The sequence below is a fragment of the Gambusia affinis genome, linkage group LG23, assembly GCF_019740435.1.
Source record: "Gambusia affinis linkage group LG23, SWU_Gaff_1.0, whole genome shotgun sequence".
In the NCBI taxonomy this organism is placed as follows: domain Eukaryota; kingdom Metazoa; phylum Chordata; class Actinopteri; order Cyprinodontiformes; family Poeciliidae; genus Gambusia; species Gambusia affinis.
The window spans coordinates 7,391,435-7,410,843 of record NC_057890.1 but is presented as its reverse complement, the minus strand read 5'-3'; the positions used below and the strand labels follow the sequence as shown (position 1 = coordinate 7,410,843).

The 19,409-nt window shown below is 41.3% G+C and overlaps 1 protein-coding gene across 3 annotated transcripts; it reads left to right on the top strand.

Annotated features, from left to right (window-relative positions):
• The first annotated feature begins 952 nt into the window (after positions 1 to 952).
• zgc:113263 (uncharacterized protein LOC503753 homolog) lies at positions 953 to 15,633 on the top strand. Of its 3 annotated transcripts, none has more exons than XM_044108560.1 (25): positions 953 to 1,317; positions 3,195 to 3,397; positions 3,627 to 3,731; positions 3,836 to 3,931; positions 5,531 to 5,641; positions 6,365 to 6,488; positions 6,576 to 7,035; positions 7,134 to 7,201; positions 7,279 to 7,525; positions 7,610 to 7,791; positions 8,259 to 8,478; positions 8,571 to 8,719; positions 10,006 to 10,097; positions 10,220 to 10,377; positions 10,477 to 10,622; positions 10,801 to 10,833; positions 11,312 to 11,567; positions 12,213 to 12,328; positions 12,417 to 12,654; positions 12,733 to 12,872; positions 12,981 to 13,230; positions 13,309 to 13,439; positions 14,427 to 14,676; positions 14,759 to 14,865; positions 14,946 to 15,633. In XM_044108560.1, the coding sequence occupies exons 1-25, from the start codon at positions 1,278 to 1,280 to the stop codon at positions 14,951 to 14,953; spliced, it is 3,930 nt and encodes a 1,309-aa protein (XP_043964495.1). In that variant the 5' UTR covers positions 953 to 1,277; the 3' UTR covers positions 14,954 to 15,633. The 3 variants fall into 3 exon arrangements, with proteins under 3 accessions (XP_043964495.1, XP_043964494.1, XP_043964496.1); XM_044108559.1 differs by having other exon boundaries at positions 10,797 to 10,833; positions 11,292 to 11,567; XM_044108561.1 differs by lacking the exon at positions 10,801 to 10,833 and having other exon boundaries at positions 954 to 1,317.
• The last annotated feature ends 3,776 nt before the right edge of the window (positions 15,634 to 19,409 follow it).

The following is a 19,409-nucleotide window of genomic DNA, read 5'->3' as shown; positions in this document are numbered from 1 at the left end:
TCCTTCAGCAGCACAGCACATTTTATTTGCATGCTCATGAAACTGCACTGATATGCATTTTATGTTGTTTCTTTATTACAGCAAAACTTTTTATGGACGTTTTTGTTTGTGGTGGCTGCTCTGGATACTGTCTTTGTGGTTGTGTCTTGGAGGCGTACTTTTATATTGACTGCTTTAGGTTGATACCAAGGATTTGATCAAATTAAAAATAGCTTCAAACATCTCAGGTACACACCACAGGAGGCACCTAAACCCACTGACGGTACAAATAAACTCTCTAGTCTGCGCCTCACTGGGCAAAATTACATACCAATAACTTTTTTGTTTGTTTTTATCATTATTTTTAACATAGTTCTTTTTATTTGGTTAAGGTTAAGTTTACATTACATTATGACTTTATTGAATGTTTTTTATATTGTGCTTTATCTACAGAAAATAAAATCAAGTGAGTACTTCATTCAGTGAACTTTGTTTCTTTTCAGTTTTTTAAGGGGTTGTATAGTTAGTTTTAACATTTCCCCAATTCTTACTATTGTTCCTTCTACATGTCTATGAAATGTCAAATTTTCATATAGTTAAAAGTAGACATCTCAGCAGATAATAAAACTGATTATCCTTTCTTTCACTAATAGAGATTTGTGTTTTATCCGTGTTGCGTTTTACTTCTATTTTTTAAAGTAAGAGTATTCAATATATTAGTGGGTTTTTTTTCTTGCCACATTAAGATTGACTCATCTAAAGACAACAAACTATTTTTTTAAGTTATTTTATGTATTTACTCTTAATTAGCTCATTAAGTTCGTTTGGTCAAGCATCGCGTCTCTTTTTTTATTGCCTTTAATTAAAACACGTTAATAAAACCTGGCATAAACAGAGCCTTGGGCGCCATCTAGCGGTAACTGAGCAGAATTGCTTGGTCGATCCGGTCTTCGTCAACCAACCAGGAAAGAGGGTTTGCCATGATCTGGACTGAGGCGGATGAGACCAGGAACCATTGTTCTGCTCATAATCCGAGCCCAAGACGAAATTCAGGAGGTTTTTCATGCGTCCAGAAAAACCGCACCTCCTTTTCATGGGTTGTCGATCGCAGATGGTTGACACACTTATCAAAAAATTTGGATTTATTTATAAAGCTATCTCATAAGGCTTGCTCTCTGTGTCTTTCTCCCCCCCCACCCCTCTATCCCCCATCCCTCCCCCCGTTCATTTTCTGTAGCAACCACAACCCGAGGGCGAGATCCAGGGCCGTGCATTTTTCCCTTTCGGTCAGCTGCTAAATGGAAACAAAACGCGGAGCGGAAAGTGGAAACAGCCGAGGTGCGTGCATCCTCCTCAAAATAATCCAAATGTTTACTGTTTTATTATGCTGGATTTTGTGCTGGCGACTACTGGCTACTACGAGATTCACAGGAATATAGAGTAAATAACTGCTTTTGTTCTCATCACTGCCATTTATATTATTTATGAATATACAATCCGATCTTTGCTAATAGTGATGGGAGGTGAACGCTGTTTTATTCCCACCCCTCCTTGGGGCACGCATCTGTTTGGCTGAATATTTGTGTGCCATATTCTTTCCTCGCCGATCACAGCATTATTCAGTGTTTTTTTTCCCCTCTTTCCTCCCATATTTCTGCCAAAAGCCCAACAGCTCTACGAAGCCCTCAGTACAACAGTCGGAGGAGTTTATGCTAAATGCTGTCATATCATTATTTTACGCAGTAATTCTCCAATGTGAGTTCTCTTATGCGTGCTTTGCTCCTAGATGGATCGTTTCAGGCTTCCGGAGGAGGTTGTAGACTCAGGATGCAACCATGAGTGGATGCATCTTGCTAGCATCCATAGCTCTTGAATATTTTCTCCCTTTTTTTTTCATGTTACAATCACAAATTTCAGTGGGTTTTTATTGGGTTTCCGTTTGATAGACCAAGACAAAGTAGTGCATGATTGTGAAAGGAAGGCGAATTGATTAATGCTTTTCAAATTTCCACTGTTAAAATGCTGAAACGTGTGATGTGCATTTGCATTCAGACTCCACCGGGTCATCACTTTGGAGAAACCATCTTCCATTGCCACCACGGCTGCAGGTCTTTTCAGGCTCTTCTGCTGGCTTTGCACTTAAAAACTATCAATTCCTCTGTGCAGAACGGCTTAAGCTCAGTCTCGTTGGACGCAGAGCTTCCATGAAAATCTTTTTCCAAGTCTCGTCCAGGATTCTCAATTTAATTTATGTTTGGACTTTGACTGGGCCATAACACATGAGTATGCTTTTATCTAAACCTTTGTTTAGGGTCTCTTTCCTAGCTAGGTAGCTGAACTTCTGCCCTTTTTACAAGCTTTAAGTACCAGTTGTATTTAGGTCTGACTTACATTACGAACACGCTCCTTATCTTGCATGCATGTATGAATACTTGTGTAGCATTGTTGGCCACAGACTTAGGTTGAATTCCAGGATTACTCTGTGTAATCATCTCACCCGATCCTTGTCTCTGCTGAAAACGGCTTCCCCCACAGCATGACGCTGCCACCACCGTGTTTCACTTTGGGCCTCGTTTGCTAACGCTGACACTTTAGATGCACGACACATCGCGAATATATCATCAGTCCAATATCAGTGTGTGGGGAGCAGATGCTCACACCTGACACAAATACATTGTGCCGAAATGTTAAAGGTCACAGGGTGACGGAGACATGAATGAGAATGTTGTCGTTTTAATATTTGACGCACACTGAAGACAGTTGGTTGAACTAGATTTTGCTTAGGTGTGCCTGTGTAAAGGGCCGTCGGTGCAAATATATGCCACAATTTCCAGATTTGCACTTACATAAACTGTTAGAGTTGTGTTGGTCTATCTCTTATAATCTTACAAAGGTTTGAGGTTGCAACATGTCAAAACGTGAAAAAGTTCAAGGTGTAGGAATACTCACTGTATATCCACTACTTTATTGGTGTGTGTCGTTGGAAGTACTTTTTAAAAGAAGTAAAAATAAAACATTGTGTAAAGCTGGATTTTAATTACACATTTTAACATATCTTGAGCCAATTGCCTCAAATATTATCATTATTTTCCTTTGAATTAAAACTGTAAAGATCACATATGCACTTCTACATGATTTGCTGAGCTCTTGGGTATTTTACACAACTTCTGCAAGTATTTTGAGCTGTTTGTTTATGTCGTCGTGTTTGTCCCCAGGTAATGATCTCCCTGTCCGTTATCTGCGGCTCCTGGCCCCGCCCTTGCAGCTCCTGTCGGCTGCAGTGTGGCAAGTCGTGCAGCGGGGACTCGTGGATCACTATGGGATGCTAGAGGAGTTTGTTACCATGGTGACGGAGCTGGTCCCAGAGCTGATGAGCTACAGTCAGAGGGCTCAGCTCATCCTGGGCCTCAGGGCCAGGGTCAGTAGAGGGTTATTCATTTATTTATTTATTTTTTCTTGGTTAATGATGCATAATAAATACTGCATTTATGTTGCTGATGCTGTTTTTAAAGAAAGCATAAAATCAGCATCAACTTGGTTCTTTGTGCTGTATTTGTGTAGTTAATTTTAACCACCTACACATCCGTATTTATATTCCCTGTAGTAACATTTTATGAAAGGTAAAATGACCTACCTTGTGTAACTAGTTGGTCCTGGAGCTCTGTCGAGGAGATCACCCAGTGGACATGCAGACCATTCAGCCGCACCTGGACAGAATAAAAGCTCCGGTCAGCACAGCCAAGGATCACCATGTGAGCAAACCAGGACTCCCAGTTAGTTGAGTCACATCTGCAAATTTAAACTTAGATGATATACTCCATATCTGGTTGCTGTTGTTGTTTTCCCTTCTTTTAAGGTAACCATAAACCAGGTGGAGGAGTCTGAGGTGAACTTTGTCGAGCTGGTGCACTCGTTACTGGAAGATCCGTCTGAGAGAAAATATTTTTTCCAAGTAAGACCTCTCACTTTGTTTACTCGTTGTTCCATTTATGTCAACATTTGCGGATAACATGTTTCAGTTTGTGTTTGCTTTAAATGACAGCTTTGGCATTTTAGTACTTTTCAGTTGCAATCAATAAAAAAAAAAGTGACATTATGGTTATTATATGGCACTTGACTCACTTTTTGATTTTGTTACGACTGGACTTTCTGCAGATTAACATGCTGCTTCTGCATGTTAAGGAAGCGACTGTAATATTCTGCCAGCACATTTCCTAAAACGGTCATAGCTTTCTAGTTTCTTTTCTAAAGTTACGTCTGGCTCATCACATGCTTTCTTTGGTTTGCTGAAGTTTAATACTTTAGCAAACCGAATGCATGTTTTCGTTCTGTTTTGATATGGCTCATTAGGGCTGCAGAATTTCAGGAACTGTTTAAAAGTTTGAAACTTCCTTCGGGAATGTAAGGTATTGAATTTAGACCGCAACATGAAAATGATCCGTCTTCATCGGACCTAAAACGCACAGTTGAACAATTTACAATCATTTATCTTCGACTTGTTTTTAGATTAGATTTAGATATTTCACACTTAAATGTAGCCGGGTGTGAATCCAGTGTGAACAATTAAAAGGAAACATATTAATTTAAAATCAATAAATCAAACAATAAGATACGTTTATCTTCCTATAAACGTCCGAAAAAGGACAGTCCATTCCTACAAACTCCTCAACGTGACATTCGGCTTTAAAGATGTTCACAGAGGTGCTGCAGGTTGAGATGAGCACAGGATGGATAACAGCCGTCCTTTTAGGTAACTGTACTTGTCCATCTTGTGGCTCCACCAATCACAGAAAGGCAGCTGCATGCTCAAATGTACATATTTAAAAAAAAATAATCATCTCATCACAGCAGTCGCAGCACACATCCACGTAGCACGCTGCTGACTGCAGGGGTATTGAGAATATGCTCCTTCTGTGCGCTCTGCATTCCTCCATCTCACGCACTGATGATTTATAGAGCGCTGGACTGTTAAGGCCACATTTTGGAGCCCAGAGCGCAGTACTACTGAAGCCACACAATTATCTCCCCAGGACACCAAAAAGCTAAGAGTTGACGACCACATTGGGTTGTAAATATTGCCACATTTGACTTGTGAATATTCTCATTCTTCATAGCAGTTTTATTTAGAAAAACTGCCCATGCACACAACAGCATATATGAGTGATGCAAAACAAAATGTTTGATGGTTTTTCTTCCTGGTTTTTCACTGGTGATTTAGCATCGCATTCACATGGGAAGCAAAGGCCAAAACCTCCACTCATCCTCCAGGCTGCACTTCTTGTTAAATTGCCTAAAACCACTGATTGCCGTGTTTATTCTTGTTAAGCTAAAAACGACTTAGTGGATTCAGAGAAATTCAAGTTTTCAGAATATGTCCTCCTTGTCAAACCGATCTATATCTCTGATGTTTGGATTTAATTTGTCTGACTCTGCAGCCTGGTTAGTACTGGTTGGAGCTAAATTAATAAAAAAGAAAAAATATTTAGCAATCTTGTTAGCTGTTTCTCCAAAATGAATCCTCCTGTTGACTTGACACTCGCTTCTGTTGCAGGAAATCTTCCCGGTGTATTTCGGCCCAAAGTATGACGCCGCCCTGGAGATGCTGGTGTGGGAGTTCATATCAAGACTGGATGAGCTAATGCCCATTCCAGACTTCAACCAGGTGCTTTGTAACTTCAGCTGGAGCATAGAAGACATTATTAACCACTTATATTAAACAAAGCTTCAGCATGTTACGTTTGACTCCAATATATTGACGGTCCAAAGCCAATTCTAACACATTTCTTGTCTCCTTTAATACAAATTGAGCGCTCAGTTGTGCGATGTATCCTGAGTGCTGGGGGCTCAGGTGTGATGAACGGAGGAGGATGGTTAACTGGGAGCAGATCGGCCACACTGTCCCAGTAGACTCTTCCTCATAATCCTCCTTTTCTAGCAGAGAATCTCTAGAGACAAACACAATCACAAAGCCTTTCATTCATCTCCACATAGAAAACTAGTGCGTTAGATAGGCAACAGTGAATATACCTATCGGTTAAAGTGTAATTAGATGATTTTAAATGCAATTTTCATTTTCACCTAATGCAGTGCATCTAAATCAACTCTACGACCGTATTCATACCAGATTAAGACAACACTACAACATTAAAAATAAAGTAAGACCCACTAGATTGTAGAGGATTTTGCAAATTGTAAAGAAACCTCTTAGTACAGATGCTTAGGATGGACGATGATCTGCAGGTCTTCTACAATCCAGAGACGTTTTCATTTGTCTCGGGTTCCTGGAAGCTGCAAAACAATTGTTTCTTTCAGCTATCAAAAAACATAAAAACATAAAAACAATGTGAATGTGTAATAGATGCACTAATGTAATCTCTCTTCTCAGCTGGCAGCTTTGCTGACGGACGTCCCCACTTTTCTTGAAGACTGTTTACGAACATTTTTCCCACCAGATGACATGAAGGCTTTACTTGATCACCACAAGAACCTCGGCCATTTTGAAGAAAAAGGTGGGACTTTAATTTATCAAAGCGAAACGCTGAATCTCAACCAAACTGTGGTCGCTTTTTAAAAAAAAAATTATTATCACCCTGCAGATCCAGAACTGTTACCAATGGATGACTGCATCCTCTCCTCCCTCTCGCTGCCTCCTGGATCCAGGCCTGTTATTGAAACCACCTCCGAGTCTCCTGCCCAAGCTAAAGACTCAAGCCCTCCAGCACATCCTGGAGCTGCGAGCAACACCAGCAGCCAAGAGAAGCCGAGCACGAGGGCGTCTGACACGCTCAGACAGAAACTGAGGGAGGAGCGGGAGTCCGGCGCTTGGCAGCTGCAGGTCAGGAACTTGACCACTTCTCAGGAACGGAAAATGCAGAGCTCGACGCGGCCGTGCAACGAAACCATTGACCTCACTATTTCCAACGAGGGGGCGGACTCGGACTCGGAGGCCAGCGAGAGCACCCACAGCCTGTTGGGCTCTCAGAGCTCCAGAAAGAGGAAGCTGAGTGGAGGCGTGGACGTTCCCAGGAAACAAAATGCCGAGGCTTCAGCCGTTCTGTAAGAGAAACAGACGTGCTTAGTTCATTTCTTAAATAACACATGAAACACTGTTTCATGTTTGTAGTTATCCAAATTTATATTTCCCACTTTTGCAGAAATTCCTCAGTGGATGATGAGAATTCAGGTGAATCTCCCCTGATCTCCATATGGGGAGAATATACAGGTTTGTGCCGTTCATGCATGCAGAGTTCAGACATTTTTGAGTAAACTAGCTATTGAATAGGCTGTGTCTAATTTTAGACTCTCAGGAACGCTCCTTCCCCGTTCTGATGGACTCAAAGGTCCCCTGGTCAGATGAAGAGACGCTCCATCTGCTTGACATCTGGGGGAAGGATTCGGTGCAGCAAGCCTTGAAGGGCTGCTTGAAAAACCGGCACATATTTACTCAAATCGCGCAGAAGATGGCCGAGAGGGGCTACATGAGGACTGTGGAGCAGTGCCAGACGAGGATCAAACGACTGAAGAAATGCTTCCGCCAGAGCCTCAAGTAATGCTCCTCTTTCATTTATGAAGCATTGGAGAAAATGTGAGTGATCTGCATTTGAAACGCTCGTTCCTTATCTGCCGTCAGAGGGAACTCCAGGCCGGACCATAAATTTTACTCAAAGCTTGAGCAGATCATCGGCTCGTCGTCCGCCTCGTCTCTCCCTGAGATAACCTACGATGTGGAGGAAGTCGTCGACGACGACGACGACACCCAAGACGGCGAAGAAGACTTGCAGTTTATCGGACACTCCGGGCAGCTAGAAATCGGTACAATGTTGCATTCATATCATTAGTTTTAATCTCAGTTTATTTAATCTCAGAAATTTTAAAGTGTTCGTCCTCTTCTTCTAGTACTCTGCTAACCTACAGACCTCAATATTATGAAAGAGACGTAGAAAGAAAAAGCTGATTTGAAACGGTGCACATCAGCCTGAACACGTGGTTAAGCATGGTGGTGGCAGAATCATGCTTTGGGAACATTTATCCTCCACAAATGTAGAAATACTGGTCCGAGTTGATGCAGATAAAGAGTCCCTCCCTATTCTGAAGAACCTCAGGTATAAACACCAAGTTGTTGTGATCTGTCCTGTAAAATCCCAACAACAAACCCAGACGTTTGCGGTTGGGAGGTGACTAAAGATCAAAAAGTTGAAGTGCAATCCATGCTGTCGTCAGGCCTTGTTACACGCAGTACTCATCCGGTCGTTTTCATCCACCTGCTTTCGTCATGGTAGGAACTCGAAGCGTGCCGTGGACAGACATGGAGACCCTGGCCCTCATCAACATTTGGAGCACCGACAAAATGCAGCAGGACCTGAGAGGGAACCGAACGGGACACCTTTTCTCCATCATATCCAGCAAGATGGCTGCCCTGGGCTTCTCCCGCACGCCGGAGCAATGCCAGACGAGGCTGAAGCGGCTCAAATCCAGCTTCAGGCAGTGCTACCAAAACAAGTACACACACTTACACAGCGAGGGATGAAAGGAGCACGTGTGATGTTCTCTGCAAGATTTAAATGTGCCTTTCTTCTGTTAATATTTTCTAGTTTGAAAGGACATGAACAAGTTCAGTGCAAGTTTTACAATGAGCTGGGAAGGATTTTGGTCAAGGACTTCCAGTCGGTGATGCAGCTGGACGACATGTTGATGAAGGACGATGACGGCGACTTTCCTTCCTTCAGTCACCATAACATTGGTAAATATCGGTTTAATTATCTTTAATAAACATGCAGAAGAAGCACTCCTCCGTCCCATTTGGCCTGCCATTTTTATCTGTTGATAAATTTGTTAAATTTCTTGATAAGATCATAGTGTAAGGTTTATACACTATTATACAAGGGAATCTTACCTTCTCTTTTTAAGCATTAGTTTGGATCTACTTTTTGGGGATATTACTTTTTGACAAAGAGCCACGTTAGGCGTTTTGCTAACTTTTTCCCCCCTTTAATAAATAAAATCAATATTTTAGCCCTGCATTTTGTATAAATTCAGCCTAAAATTGCCTGAAAATAAAGGAGAAACAGAAGAAACCTGGAGGAGAGGAAACTCTTTTTCACAGCACTTCAGTTACACAAACAGAGCAGCTTGAGATTTACTGAAGCTTGCTCGTCTTCTCAAGGCCGCAGGTCCTACGTCTATCTTCTCAGCGACGGCTGCTGCCGGTTTCCAGCCTCTGCTGCTCCAGGTGGCTCTCAGTGAACCCAGGATTGTTGTTTGCATCTGCTGACGTAGATAAGCTTGGGGCGCTTTCATCGGAACAGCCCAGAGAGGAGCAGTCGCTGGCTGTCACGGTTAAACTCCACGTGCAGTTTAACCTTTGACCTCTTCAACCGCGGCATTACCAGCAGAGCTTATTTTTCTTTTGTCAGGATTTTTTCTAGTTTCCTGAGCGAAAGAGTTGGAAGTTGTTCTGTTGGAACTGGATTTCATATTGAAAGTTGCTGATAGGATGTGAAATTATTCTTACACAACAACAACCGATCAAAAGACGTTGAGAATAAACCATCCATGTTATTTCAGATCCAAGTTGTGATCCGCATTCCTCCCTAAAATCCATAGTTTCCTTACGAAGAAACAGAAATTGCATTGTTTATTTTCAACGTTCTGTACCAAACTACTTTCTTTTTTTTTTCCTGAATTTGGGTGTTGTCTTTCTAGGAGCAACACTGCAAACGCAAACTTTGCTTGGATTCCCACAAAGCTTTTCCCAACAGAAGTAACTCTGCGTGCTCCGCTCTGATTATTTTTGGAAATTTTCTGACGGGTCAGCATTTTGATCTGCATGTGGAATTTGCTGGGACTCTCCGCTCCTGGAAGGAATGTCAACAATCCTGAACATTTTCCACTAGTGAATAGTCTTTCCCCCTGCAGACTCCCAAGTAATTTCCACTTGGAAAATTCAACCTGATTGACCCCGACTGAGAGATGCAGCTGCTAACATAAGTGCTGATAATAATCCCAGGTTAATGTTGGTGTCTCCAGAGTCTGCTGTGGGAGTTCAGGAGGACCGAAAGAAAGTGCCGTGGTCCGACAAAGAGACCATCATCCTCCTGGAGGTTTGGGGCGACCCTCAGGTAGAGATGCATGCGAGATCTACGCTGCCCCCATTGCTAAACCAGGCGGTTAACTGGTCTGAACCCAGTTTTTTATGAACTGGATACGTTGTTTAAGATGCTAAAGGTGCTTTACTGTTCAGATGCAGCAGTGCTTGAGGCGCTACCCGCACAACGGACACATCTTCACAGAGGTGTCAGAGAAGCTGAATGCCAACGGTTACTCCCGCACCCCGGAGCAGTGCCACACCAGGATCAAACGGCTGAAAGCCGCCTACCGCCAGTGTAAAGAAAACATGAGGTAAAAACAACTCAAGTGTTGTTGATTGGTGTGATTTTTTTATTTTTTATTTATTTTTTTTGTTACATGGGCGCTCATAAGTTTATTTTGCATCTGCAGCTCATCTGGGACGGACCGAGTCGACTTTAAGTTCTACGATCTGCTGGAGCAGATTCTGGACAAGCAGCCGTCGACGTCGTCCACCATCATAACCGACTCCATTGAAATATCGGAAGACTCCAACGGAGAGTCTGGAACAGAGAGAGGTAGGCGACCTCTTCCCTTTCTGTCCTATCCAGCTAAAGAGAGCAAACTAGCGTCACTCTGCAGTTTTAAGCACTGAACTTCACGACCTTGATACACTAAGGTTGAGCTGCATTTGCTGCCGGCTCTAAATTTTCCACATCATTTGTTTTGTGTTTTTCTGCTTTGTTGCCAAGAAAGGTCAGCAATCCCAGAATTACCGCCAACTCTCAGGTGACCACATACTTTACGGAAGCTGCTTCCTTTGAAAAGTGCTGCTTTTATTGTAGTAGGAGCTTTTTAAAATCCTCATAAATACACAGAAAAATCTGCTAACTTTCACATAACTTTTCTTTGGTTTGAGGGTTTTTTTTTTGCAAACTGAAAACTAATTAAAATGGGGAAAAAAATGAATCAATAATCACTTCAGGTTGAATCACTAAACCTCTACAGAACATTTAATACCAAAGCAAGCTGATTGATTTATAACAAAATAAAACAATTGTCTAATTCAGTTCAGTTCACTCAGTTCATTTCTTGGCTCCTTTTTAGTCCTGCTAGCTTGTCGGGTTTGTCTCATTAAAATTGCGTACTTTGTCTTGTGTTCACCTCGTTATACGACTTTAGACTCAGGTGAATTTTCTTAGGTTTTACTTTCATGGAGTCAACAAGTCACACAATGTTGCAACCAGTGCTGCCTGTTCTGCACCAGATGGAGAGAACCCGGACGTATCGGCAGACAAACCAGCGACCAGCACCTGGTCGGACGAGGAAACCCTGGCTCTTATCGAGATCTGGGGAGATGTGGACATCCAGAGGGCTCTGAGGGGCTTCATCCACAACGGGCACGTTTACGCCGAGATCTCGGAGCGGCTGCACGACCTCGGCTTCTCCAAAACCCCAGAGCAGTGCCGCTCCAAAGTCAAGTCGCTGAGGATCAACTTCCGGCAGTGCTACGACAGGAAGAAGTGAGGTCTTCCTGTCTGTTCTCCCCTAAAACCTTTTTTTGGGGGTTCCTACAAATTGCTACGCAAAAACTTTCCAGGGTTCTCAGTCCTTTAAAAGTCTTAAACTTAATCTTTACTATGGCTTCATGGTAGATATTTCTGAATTTTGATGCATCTGTAGTCAGGTTTTCTATATGGAGGCCAGAGAAAACAGACACTGGAAGAAAAGGACAAAAAAGGAAGACAAGAAAGAAACTACACGCAGTATTTGCATTTAATCATACTTTCTGATTTATTGACATGTTTTGATGCTCTCATTGAACAAACAGTGGAAAAAATTGCCTGACAATAATCCCGACAATGCAGACACTTTTGGGAGGAATTTAAACATCAATTGAAATTTATTGTGAAAGAAAAAAAATAGAAATTCAGATCATAATAAGAAATTTGACATAATAAATGCTGCATTAAATGCCTATTCCTATGAGGAAGGGGAGTAGATTAGGAACTGAAGTATGTAAATACAAAGATTTTTATATTTTCTTTCTCCAAATTCTTCTCAACCTGGAACAATATGGTGGGTTTTTTTTTTCCCCAGATTCTGTGTCAACCCTTTCTTTTGAGACAGTTGACAAAAAAAAAAAAAAATCAATTTGCTCTTTGTAGGAGTGGAAGAAAAATGGATTACAAGTTCTACCACCAGCTGGAGGGGATCCTGGGCCAGGAGGCCGTGAGCATCGATGAGTTTGACGAGCGGGACGATCAAGCGGCCATGGATCCAGGTACCGCCTCTAAGCGTTCACACGTTCCCGTTGCGTCAGAACAAGCAGCAACGTCCCACAGATCTTTGGATATCTCGTCCGCCTGCAGGGTCTTCGGACGAGCAGACGAACACGCCGTGGTCGGAGGAAGAGACGGTGGCCCTCGTCGAGGTGTGGGCCGCTGACGACGTGCAGCACAGCCTGAAGAACTCCATGCGCAACGGCCACGTGTACGAAGACATATCCGAGAAGCTGGCCACCTATGGCTACCTGCGGACGGCGGAGCAGTGCCAGCTGAGGATCAAACGGCTGAAGAAGACGTACAGGCGCTACTGCAACAGCCGCAGGTACGGGAATCGGATCGGTTTCTCTCCTTTTGTCGTTTCAATTTTCCTGCGTACTTAAAAGGAATTCACGGTTTCCAGGAACGGAGGGCGGCCGGCGGTGTTTCGGTACTTCAACCTTCTCGCCCCGGTGCTCGGCAACGAATTAGTGTTCGTAGATGTGGACGGTTCGGCCTCCGATACCGCCGTAGAGCCCCTAATGGACCACGATCCTGCAATGTGTACGTATAAATGCGATGACGCCTTCTTGTTTGCACTTGCGCATTCCTTAATTAACCGACAAAGAAATCTTTAAAAGTTCGATTTTTTGTTTTTTTTCCTTGTTTTAGACGAGCAGCCCTCGACCAGCCACATCCTGGCGGACATGAGCAGAAAGACGCCCTGGTCTGACCTTGAGACTCGCACCCTCCTGGAGATCTGGGGCGAGGACAGCGTCCAGCTCACCCTGAGGGGCTGCCTGAAGAACCGACACGTGTTTGAGTACATCTCAGAGAAGCTGAGCAACCACGGCTTCATCAGGACCACCGAGCAGTGCTACACCCGCATGAAGCGCCTTAAATACAGCTTTGTCCACGAAAAGTGAGCCAAACTGTAACAATGTGTTTGTTGTTAGGGTGTTTCCTTATGATTTTGTTTGTATTTGTCCTTTAAATCCAGGGAGGAATTCAAATTCTTCAATGAAATGGACAAAATCTTTAGGAAGGACCTGAACATGGAGGACTCTGCTGTCAACCCGTTCACTGTAGACGAAACGGAGGAGCTCGCCTCTGAAGCGCACCAAGTGAAAGGTAAAATGGAGGCATTTTTCTGACTAGTACCTTGGCAGTGAATATTTTTTGGGGTGTTTTTCTTTTAACATGTTTTACAAAACGGAAATCTGAAAAGCGGGGAATGAATTTGAATTCTACCCTCTTTATAAATAAGATCCACTCCACTCTATTGACAGGGCGACTTCAGGGTCGTTACACTTTCTGAAAAAGAGGGGGAAAAATGTAAGGAAAATGTTAGCTTCTTCAGAGTTTATTCCTTACTCCATAGTGCAGAAGTTCCTATGTTCCTTCCTTGATCTGAGTCCAATACCACTGTTTTTTTCTAGGCTTTGTATTTTAAATTGTCGTTGCTCTCCTTTGTGTCTTTCAAAAAGGAGGAATAGATTTCCTCCTTCCTTTCTTATGCAATTTCTTCTTCCTGTTTCCTTTCCTTCTGTTACTTTTTGCCCTGGTTCACTTCCTTCCTTCCCTCCAGTCTCTGTTTTTCCAGTATTTTATACAAAGGGCGACCGTAGAAATATATGCTACTAATCCAGAGTGAACTTTAGTGTCTTATATTTTAAACAGAAGTCTGGGTAGATAAGTATGGATTTTTAAGATGTTAAATGTTTCTGAACCAGAACACAGCTAAGAAAAATAAAAACATCGTTCATTCTTAAAGTTTAGATCAAGCAAAGAACGAGTAAATATTTCTTTCTGAAGATATGCACGGATTTTAAAGTCAAGACTTGGAACTGTAACTGCAGCGACATGGGGTTCTGAATCCAAATGCATGACACAATTTTCTATCTTTTATTGTGTAAAAATAAAAGTTTAAATGCATAGTTTTATTCCACGTCATAATCATGCACTGTGTTTTGTCTGTCCTGTAACATTCCCAATTTGGAAAGTAATTAGATCACCTTATCTGTCGTTTAATTGCTCCCCCCCCCCAAGTAAAGTTTCACGACGACTCGACGTTGTTCCTCATAGAAACATTCCTGTCTCGATGTGCTTCCTCGATAGCCTCAAGTAACCACTGGCTGGCCGACAGCTCCAAGATGGCCTGGGGGGACGGAGAGACGGAGGCCCTGCTGGACATTTGGGGGAGCGCTGAGATCCAGGAGAATCTGAAGGGTGGCAACAAGAACAAAAGCATCTATAAGCAGATATCTCAGGTCATGGCCAGCCAGGGCTACCTCCGCTCCCCTGAACAGTGTCAGTCCAGGGTGAAGAGGCTGAGGGCCAACTTCAGACAGTTCCTGGAGGGACGACAGTAAGCGCAGAATATTCTGTACAACTCTTATCCACCGAGCTTTTTTACTACTTATAATTATTCCTTTCTTTCCTGTACTCAGAGGGGATAAACAAGAGTGCAAATATTTTGAGCAGTTGGTGCAGATCTTTGGCACCAAGTATGTGATGAACTCTGATTCGCTGACTGACGACACACCTGACGTCATAGGTACGGCTGATCCACATAGCTTTTTGTAGTTATTTTACAGCTTGTTTTTGATGTTTACTTGATATTTCTGCTTTTTGCAGAGTCATGAAATCCTTCCTCTTCACGATGAGGATGAAACAGCCGCAGATGGACGTGCATCATCCAGACGAACTGAGACGTTGATGCTGAAATATTTACAGAAAATCTCTCTGTACACACTTTAAATACTTCGACATTCTTTAGAAATACAGACCTAGATCAGACTGAAGTTGTGTGTGTGTGTGTGTGTGTGTGTGTGTGTGTGTGTGTGTGTGTGTGTGTGTGTGTCCCTTCTCTTGAGTGTCTTGTGATAAATAAAAACCAGAGCCATGACACGAGGCGCTCAGGACTCAAGGGAAGCCAAACGCAGCGCTCCTCGGCGAGAACATGTTTTTGTAGTGATTGATTTTTACTTGAAGCTAAAGAGACTGAATCCAAGCACACGTGAGTTAAGAAACGCAAATCAGCTGTCGCCACAAACTTGCTTTTTCATCGCACTCCCTGCCCCACTCTGTTGCGTCAACTGCACATGTTTATACCGTTTTGAAATCCACGTGCTTAAAAAGAAAAACATTCGAGTCTCTTGTTCTGTACTCAGTGTGAGTTAACGTTGTCCAGAATTTTATTTATTTAATTTATATATGTATTTTATAGGTTTAATCGTGTCGCCAAACCTTATCGCAGTACATTTGTGCCACGAAATGTGTCAAAGTTTTTCATATTCATTAAAAACAAACATGCATTGCCTGATTGTGGTTCACTCTTTTTGCAAGTTGTTGCCACAGAGATTAATCGTTTATTCAGGGTTACTGTGCACTGAGAAAAGAGCAAAACGTCATTTATATACGCACCAAATGTGCATAAGCGAGGGAAAAAAAAATTCATACTTTTCTGCTTTCAATTATTCCATCTCACAATCTCTCCTTATTTTTATTCTCCTTTTAATCTTTCCATCCGTCATGCGAGTCTGTCCACTCAAATTTGAAGTTTCTTCAGAGAGCAATTATAGTTGCTGATTGTTGGGAGGAAGGATCTTCTGCAGCAGTCTGTGTTGCAACTTCTGACTGAAGACGATGGTGTTGATTACTGTCCTGAGAAGTTAAGCGACTTACTTAAATTGTATCCCTGATTTGTTCAACCTGGGTTGTTTACCTGGTAATGGTGGAAGGTAGGTTAAGACTTTTTTATAATATTTTTACCTGCCTAATATTTTATCTTATCCATATGTATATATTAAGTACAGTATCTTGTAAAACTGTTCAGACATTCAGGGAGTATGAAGACAAGAGATTTTAACACTGTGACGAGATGTTTTTTAAATTTTTTTAGGCAGTCTTACTAATTTGGTTGCTTTTCAGTTTTGTCATTCCTTGGCCATCAGTAGTTTCCAGCAGGAAGCAGCTGGCTGTAGCATCTGTTGTGTGTTAAAAGACAGACATTAAACAAAACTACTGAAGTCACAATAACTTATTCGCTTGCATTTAATTGTTTATTTTTGCTAAAGCATAAAAAATGACTTCATGTCGCTTCTCCCCATTTTGTCTCCAGTGTTGGACAGTTTTAGACGCATTTTGACAGGAAACCGACCTTTGGGACACTTTTTAAACCTTTTCATCGACAATATGAGTCAAAAATAACATTTATCTTACGTGTTACAAACTAATTTAATCAGTAAGTGTCCCACTTTTTCTTCAGTTGCTCTGTTTTGGTCATCAAATGCACAACCTGTCAGCTCATAAACGTTGTAATTTCTCCTAAAATGTATTTTGTTGTTGTATATTTCTTTATAAGCAAATTAGTACAATATGAATAAGGGTTACATGATGAAATTCATAATGTAATGAGTTGTCGGTTTATAATCGTTGTACAGCTTGATCGTTGGTACGTCACATGTATGTGTTTATGTGACGAAATGAATGACAGACATGTTTGTATCTTCCCATTTACCGCTAAAGTAGCTATTTGAAACAACGTGTTGTGTTATTAAGTAGCTTAATTTTAAATCATAATTGGATTAATGGGTAACCTTGGTGCATGTTGAGCAAGAGAAAGTTGGGTTACAGTTTAGTTTAGAAAACGTAACTGAGCGGCTTCTCTTGCCTTTATGAGCTGAAGTTAGTATACGACTTGTAGCTTGTGAAGGCTCAGTTTTCACTCATTTAACATCGGAAGGGTGAATCAGATGCTAACTTCGACGTCCTTTCCCTCTTTTTTGTCTAATAATAGCAGAAATCTCTTCATTTAGATTCGAGATGTATAAATATCTTGATGTCTAAAAAGTAGCTTTGTATTTATAGTTTTATCTTCCACATGAGCGGATTTCAGAATTTGGATCCCAGGAGCCGAAAAGTGAACAAATCTCACATTGGCCACTAAGTGGTGCAAATGGACAATTTAAAAAAAATAGAAAAATACTGGAGTTCACATTCACGTGCTCTTGAAGCATTTTGGCCTTTTACTTGATTAGTAATTGAAGTCAAGAGGGTCTGTTAGGACTGTAGCAGTAAATAAACCTGCTACATGCTGGCATTTAAAAGTATATTTAGATTGGCGACTTCACAAAGACACGTACTCACAAACATATAGTCCCCAGAAGTTAAAGCAGTAATTACAGGTCTAAATCTGACAGAGCATCTAACCACCACCGCCTGGCTGCAGCCAAGAGTGTGTGAGAGTGCGGTGTTGCTGTAAGGACACAAACACACCATGGAGACATGACTCTCTTTTAGGGTAATGTACTAACCTTCATAAACAAGTAACTCACTGTTTGTGCGACTGCATGCCATGAGGTAATGACTACAATGGTAGCTGTTGTGGTTTGTCAATGTGTTGCCCTGTGAAGTAATGGAGATTTTACAGCATGAGAGGATTTTTTATTTTATTTATTTTTTATTGGGCATAACTGTAAATTATTGAGGAGGAGAACCGCTCCGATGATGCTCTCAAAGAGACATCTGATGGGATTTTTAAGTTGTGTTTGTCGAGAGCTGTGGAGAAGTAATGACCAATCAGGGCCTCGGCTGCAGGAGATGACTTTCTAAATATCTTTATATTTTGAAAATAAATAGTTTAAATGTCAAGTCAGGTCAGGACCCTGTTTATACAGAAAAAGCAGAACAAGAGCAACATTTCTGACTTCACAGTGTAATTTAACTAATTTATACTGGGTCACATTTGTCTTTGAGGTCAGTTCATAGATTCATCCCTTAAAATGAAACACACTTAATGTTGTTCGAACACGTGACATTTTTACATTTAGATGCCCTTATTAATTTTCATCTCTCTTTGTAAACATTTTCCTTAGCTGCAAGACAACAATCTCCTGCTGTATTTAAATAACTGAATAAAAAATGCTGTTGATTTGATTCTAAGATGGCATGAATTCACATTTTGATCCATTTAAAGGATTGTGACACTTTTGTTTCTCTATACTTGGCACTATATTTTATATAAACACCTTTTGCGGATTCTGTTTATATTAGTCTTTGTTTGTTTGTTTTTTTTTTTCAACATAAGCATCTTCTCTAAGTTGACTGCAGTCTCTCTGTGCTGTGATGAACTTTCTGGATGTAATTAAACTGATGACTGCAGGGTGAAAGCACCAGCCACATGGAACCCTGCGCAACATTAAGGAGGTCAATGAAATAGATGGATGGATAATTAAGTAGACAGGCTTATGCTCCACCATTAATATAAGATTTCATAATGCAGATGTATCTAAAAGTCAAAGCAAAGTTTAGACAATCCAGAGAAATGTCCTGAGACCTTCCAGGATGAACATTATGAAGATATGTCTGCAGAACATTTCATAAGGACAAATTCCTAAAGAAGCATTATTCTGTGTTATTCCATGAAGGCAGAGTTTTGGAAAAGTACACAAGCTTACAAGATCTAGGAAGAATGGAGCACCTTCACCAGAACCCGATGGAAAAAACAACTTGTGCAGTAGGAGTTGTTGTTTTTTTTTGTTTTTTTTTTCTCAGGTTGAAGGACTTTACAGATAACATTTCTTTTAAAAGAGCAACCAAAAAACCTGCTAGAAATGAATCTGCCTTGCTGCCTTTAAATTGGATTGATAAGGTTTTACGAATTCTGACAAATTTCTTAAGTATTTTTATTGGATGAGCTGGCGTTTGGCAGCAAATACAAATTCTTCTCTGGCTGTAATGGGGCGCTCAAAGGGCTCTCTCACTTCAAAACTACATGAAGCACAAATATATGAAAAAGCAGAAAAAACAAGCAGCAAAGGGGGAACGCATTAAGATCATTTTCAACCAAGTATAACAAAAATACTTTTAAGCCCACATTTCTGTCCTAAAAATGATTTTTACTGGTATGTGGCAATATTCTAATCTAATCGTTCAGTAGTTGTAATTATACAGCTCCTAAAATAAATTTTAATTATACATCATGACAATAATTATAATGTATTTATACTTCACAATTAACAGAAAACATTGATCCCTTCCTGTGTGCAGTTAATCTATATAATGTGTTTCTCTTAGTGAATTGAGTTACTGAAATAA

Coding starts and splice junctions, on each gene's coding strand:
- zgc:113263 (XM_044108559.1), top strand. CDS start 1,278: ATGGAAACAAAACGCGGAGCGGAAAGTGGAAACAGCCGAG. Junction 7,036..7,133: donor GCCGAGGCTTCAGCCGTTCT/GTAAGAGAAACA, acceptor CCACTTTTGCAG/AAATTCCTCAGTGGATGATG. Junction 7,792..8,258: donor CTCCGGGCAGCTAGAAATCG/GTACAATGTTGC, acceptor TCGTCATGGTAG/GAACTCGAAGCGTGCCGTGG.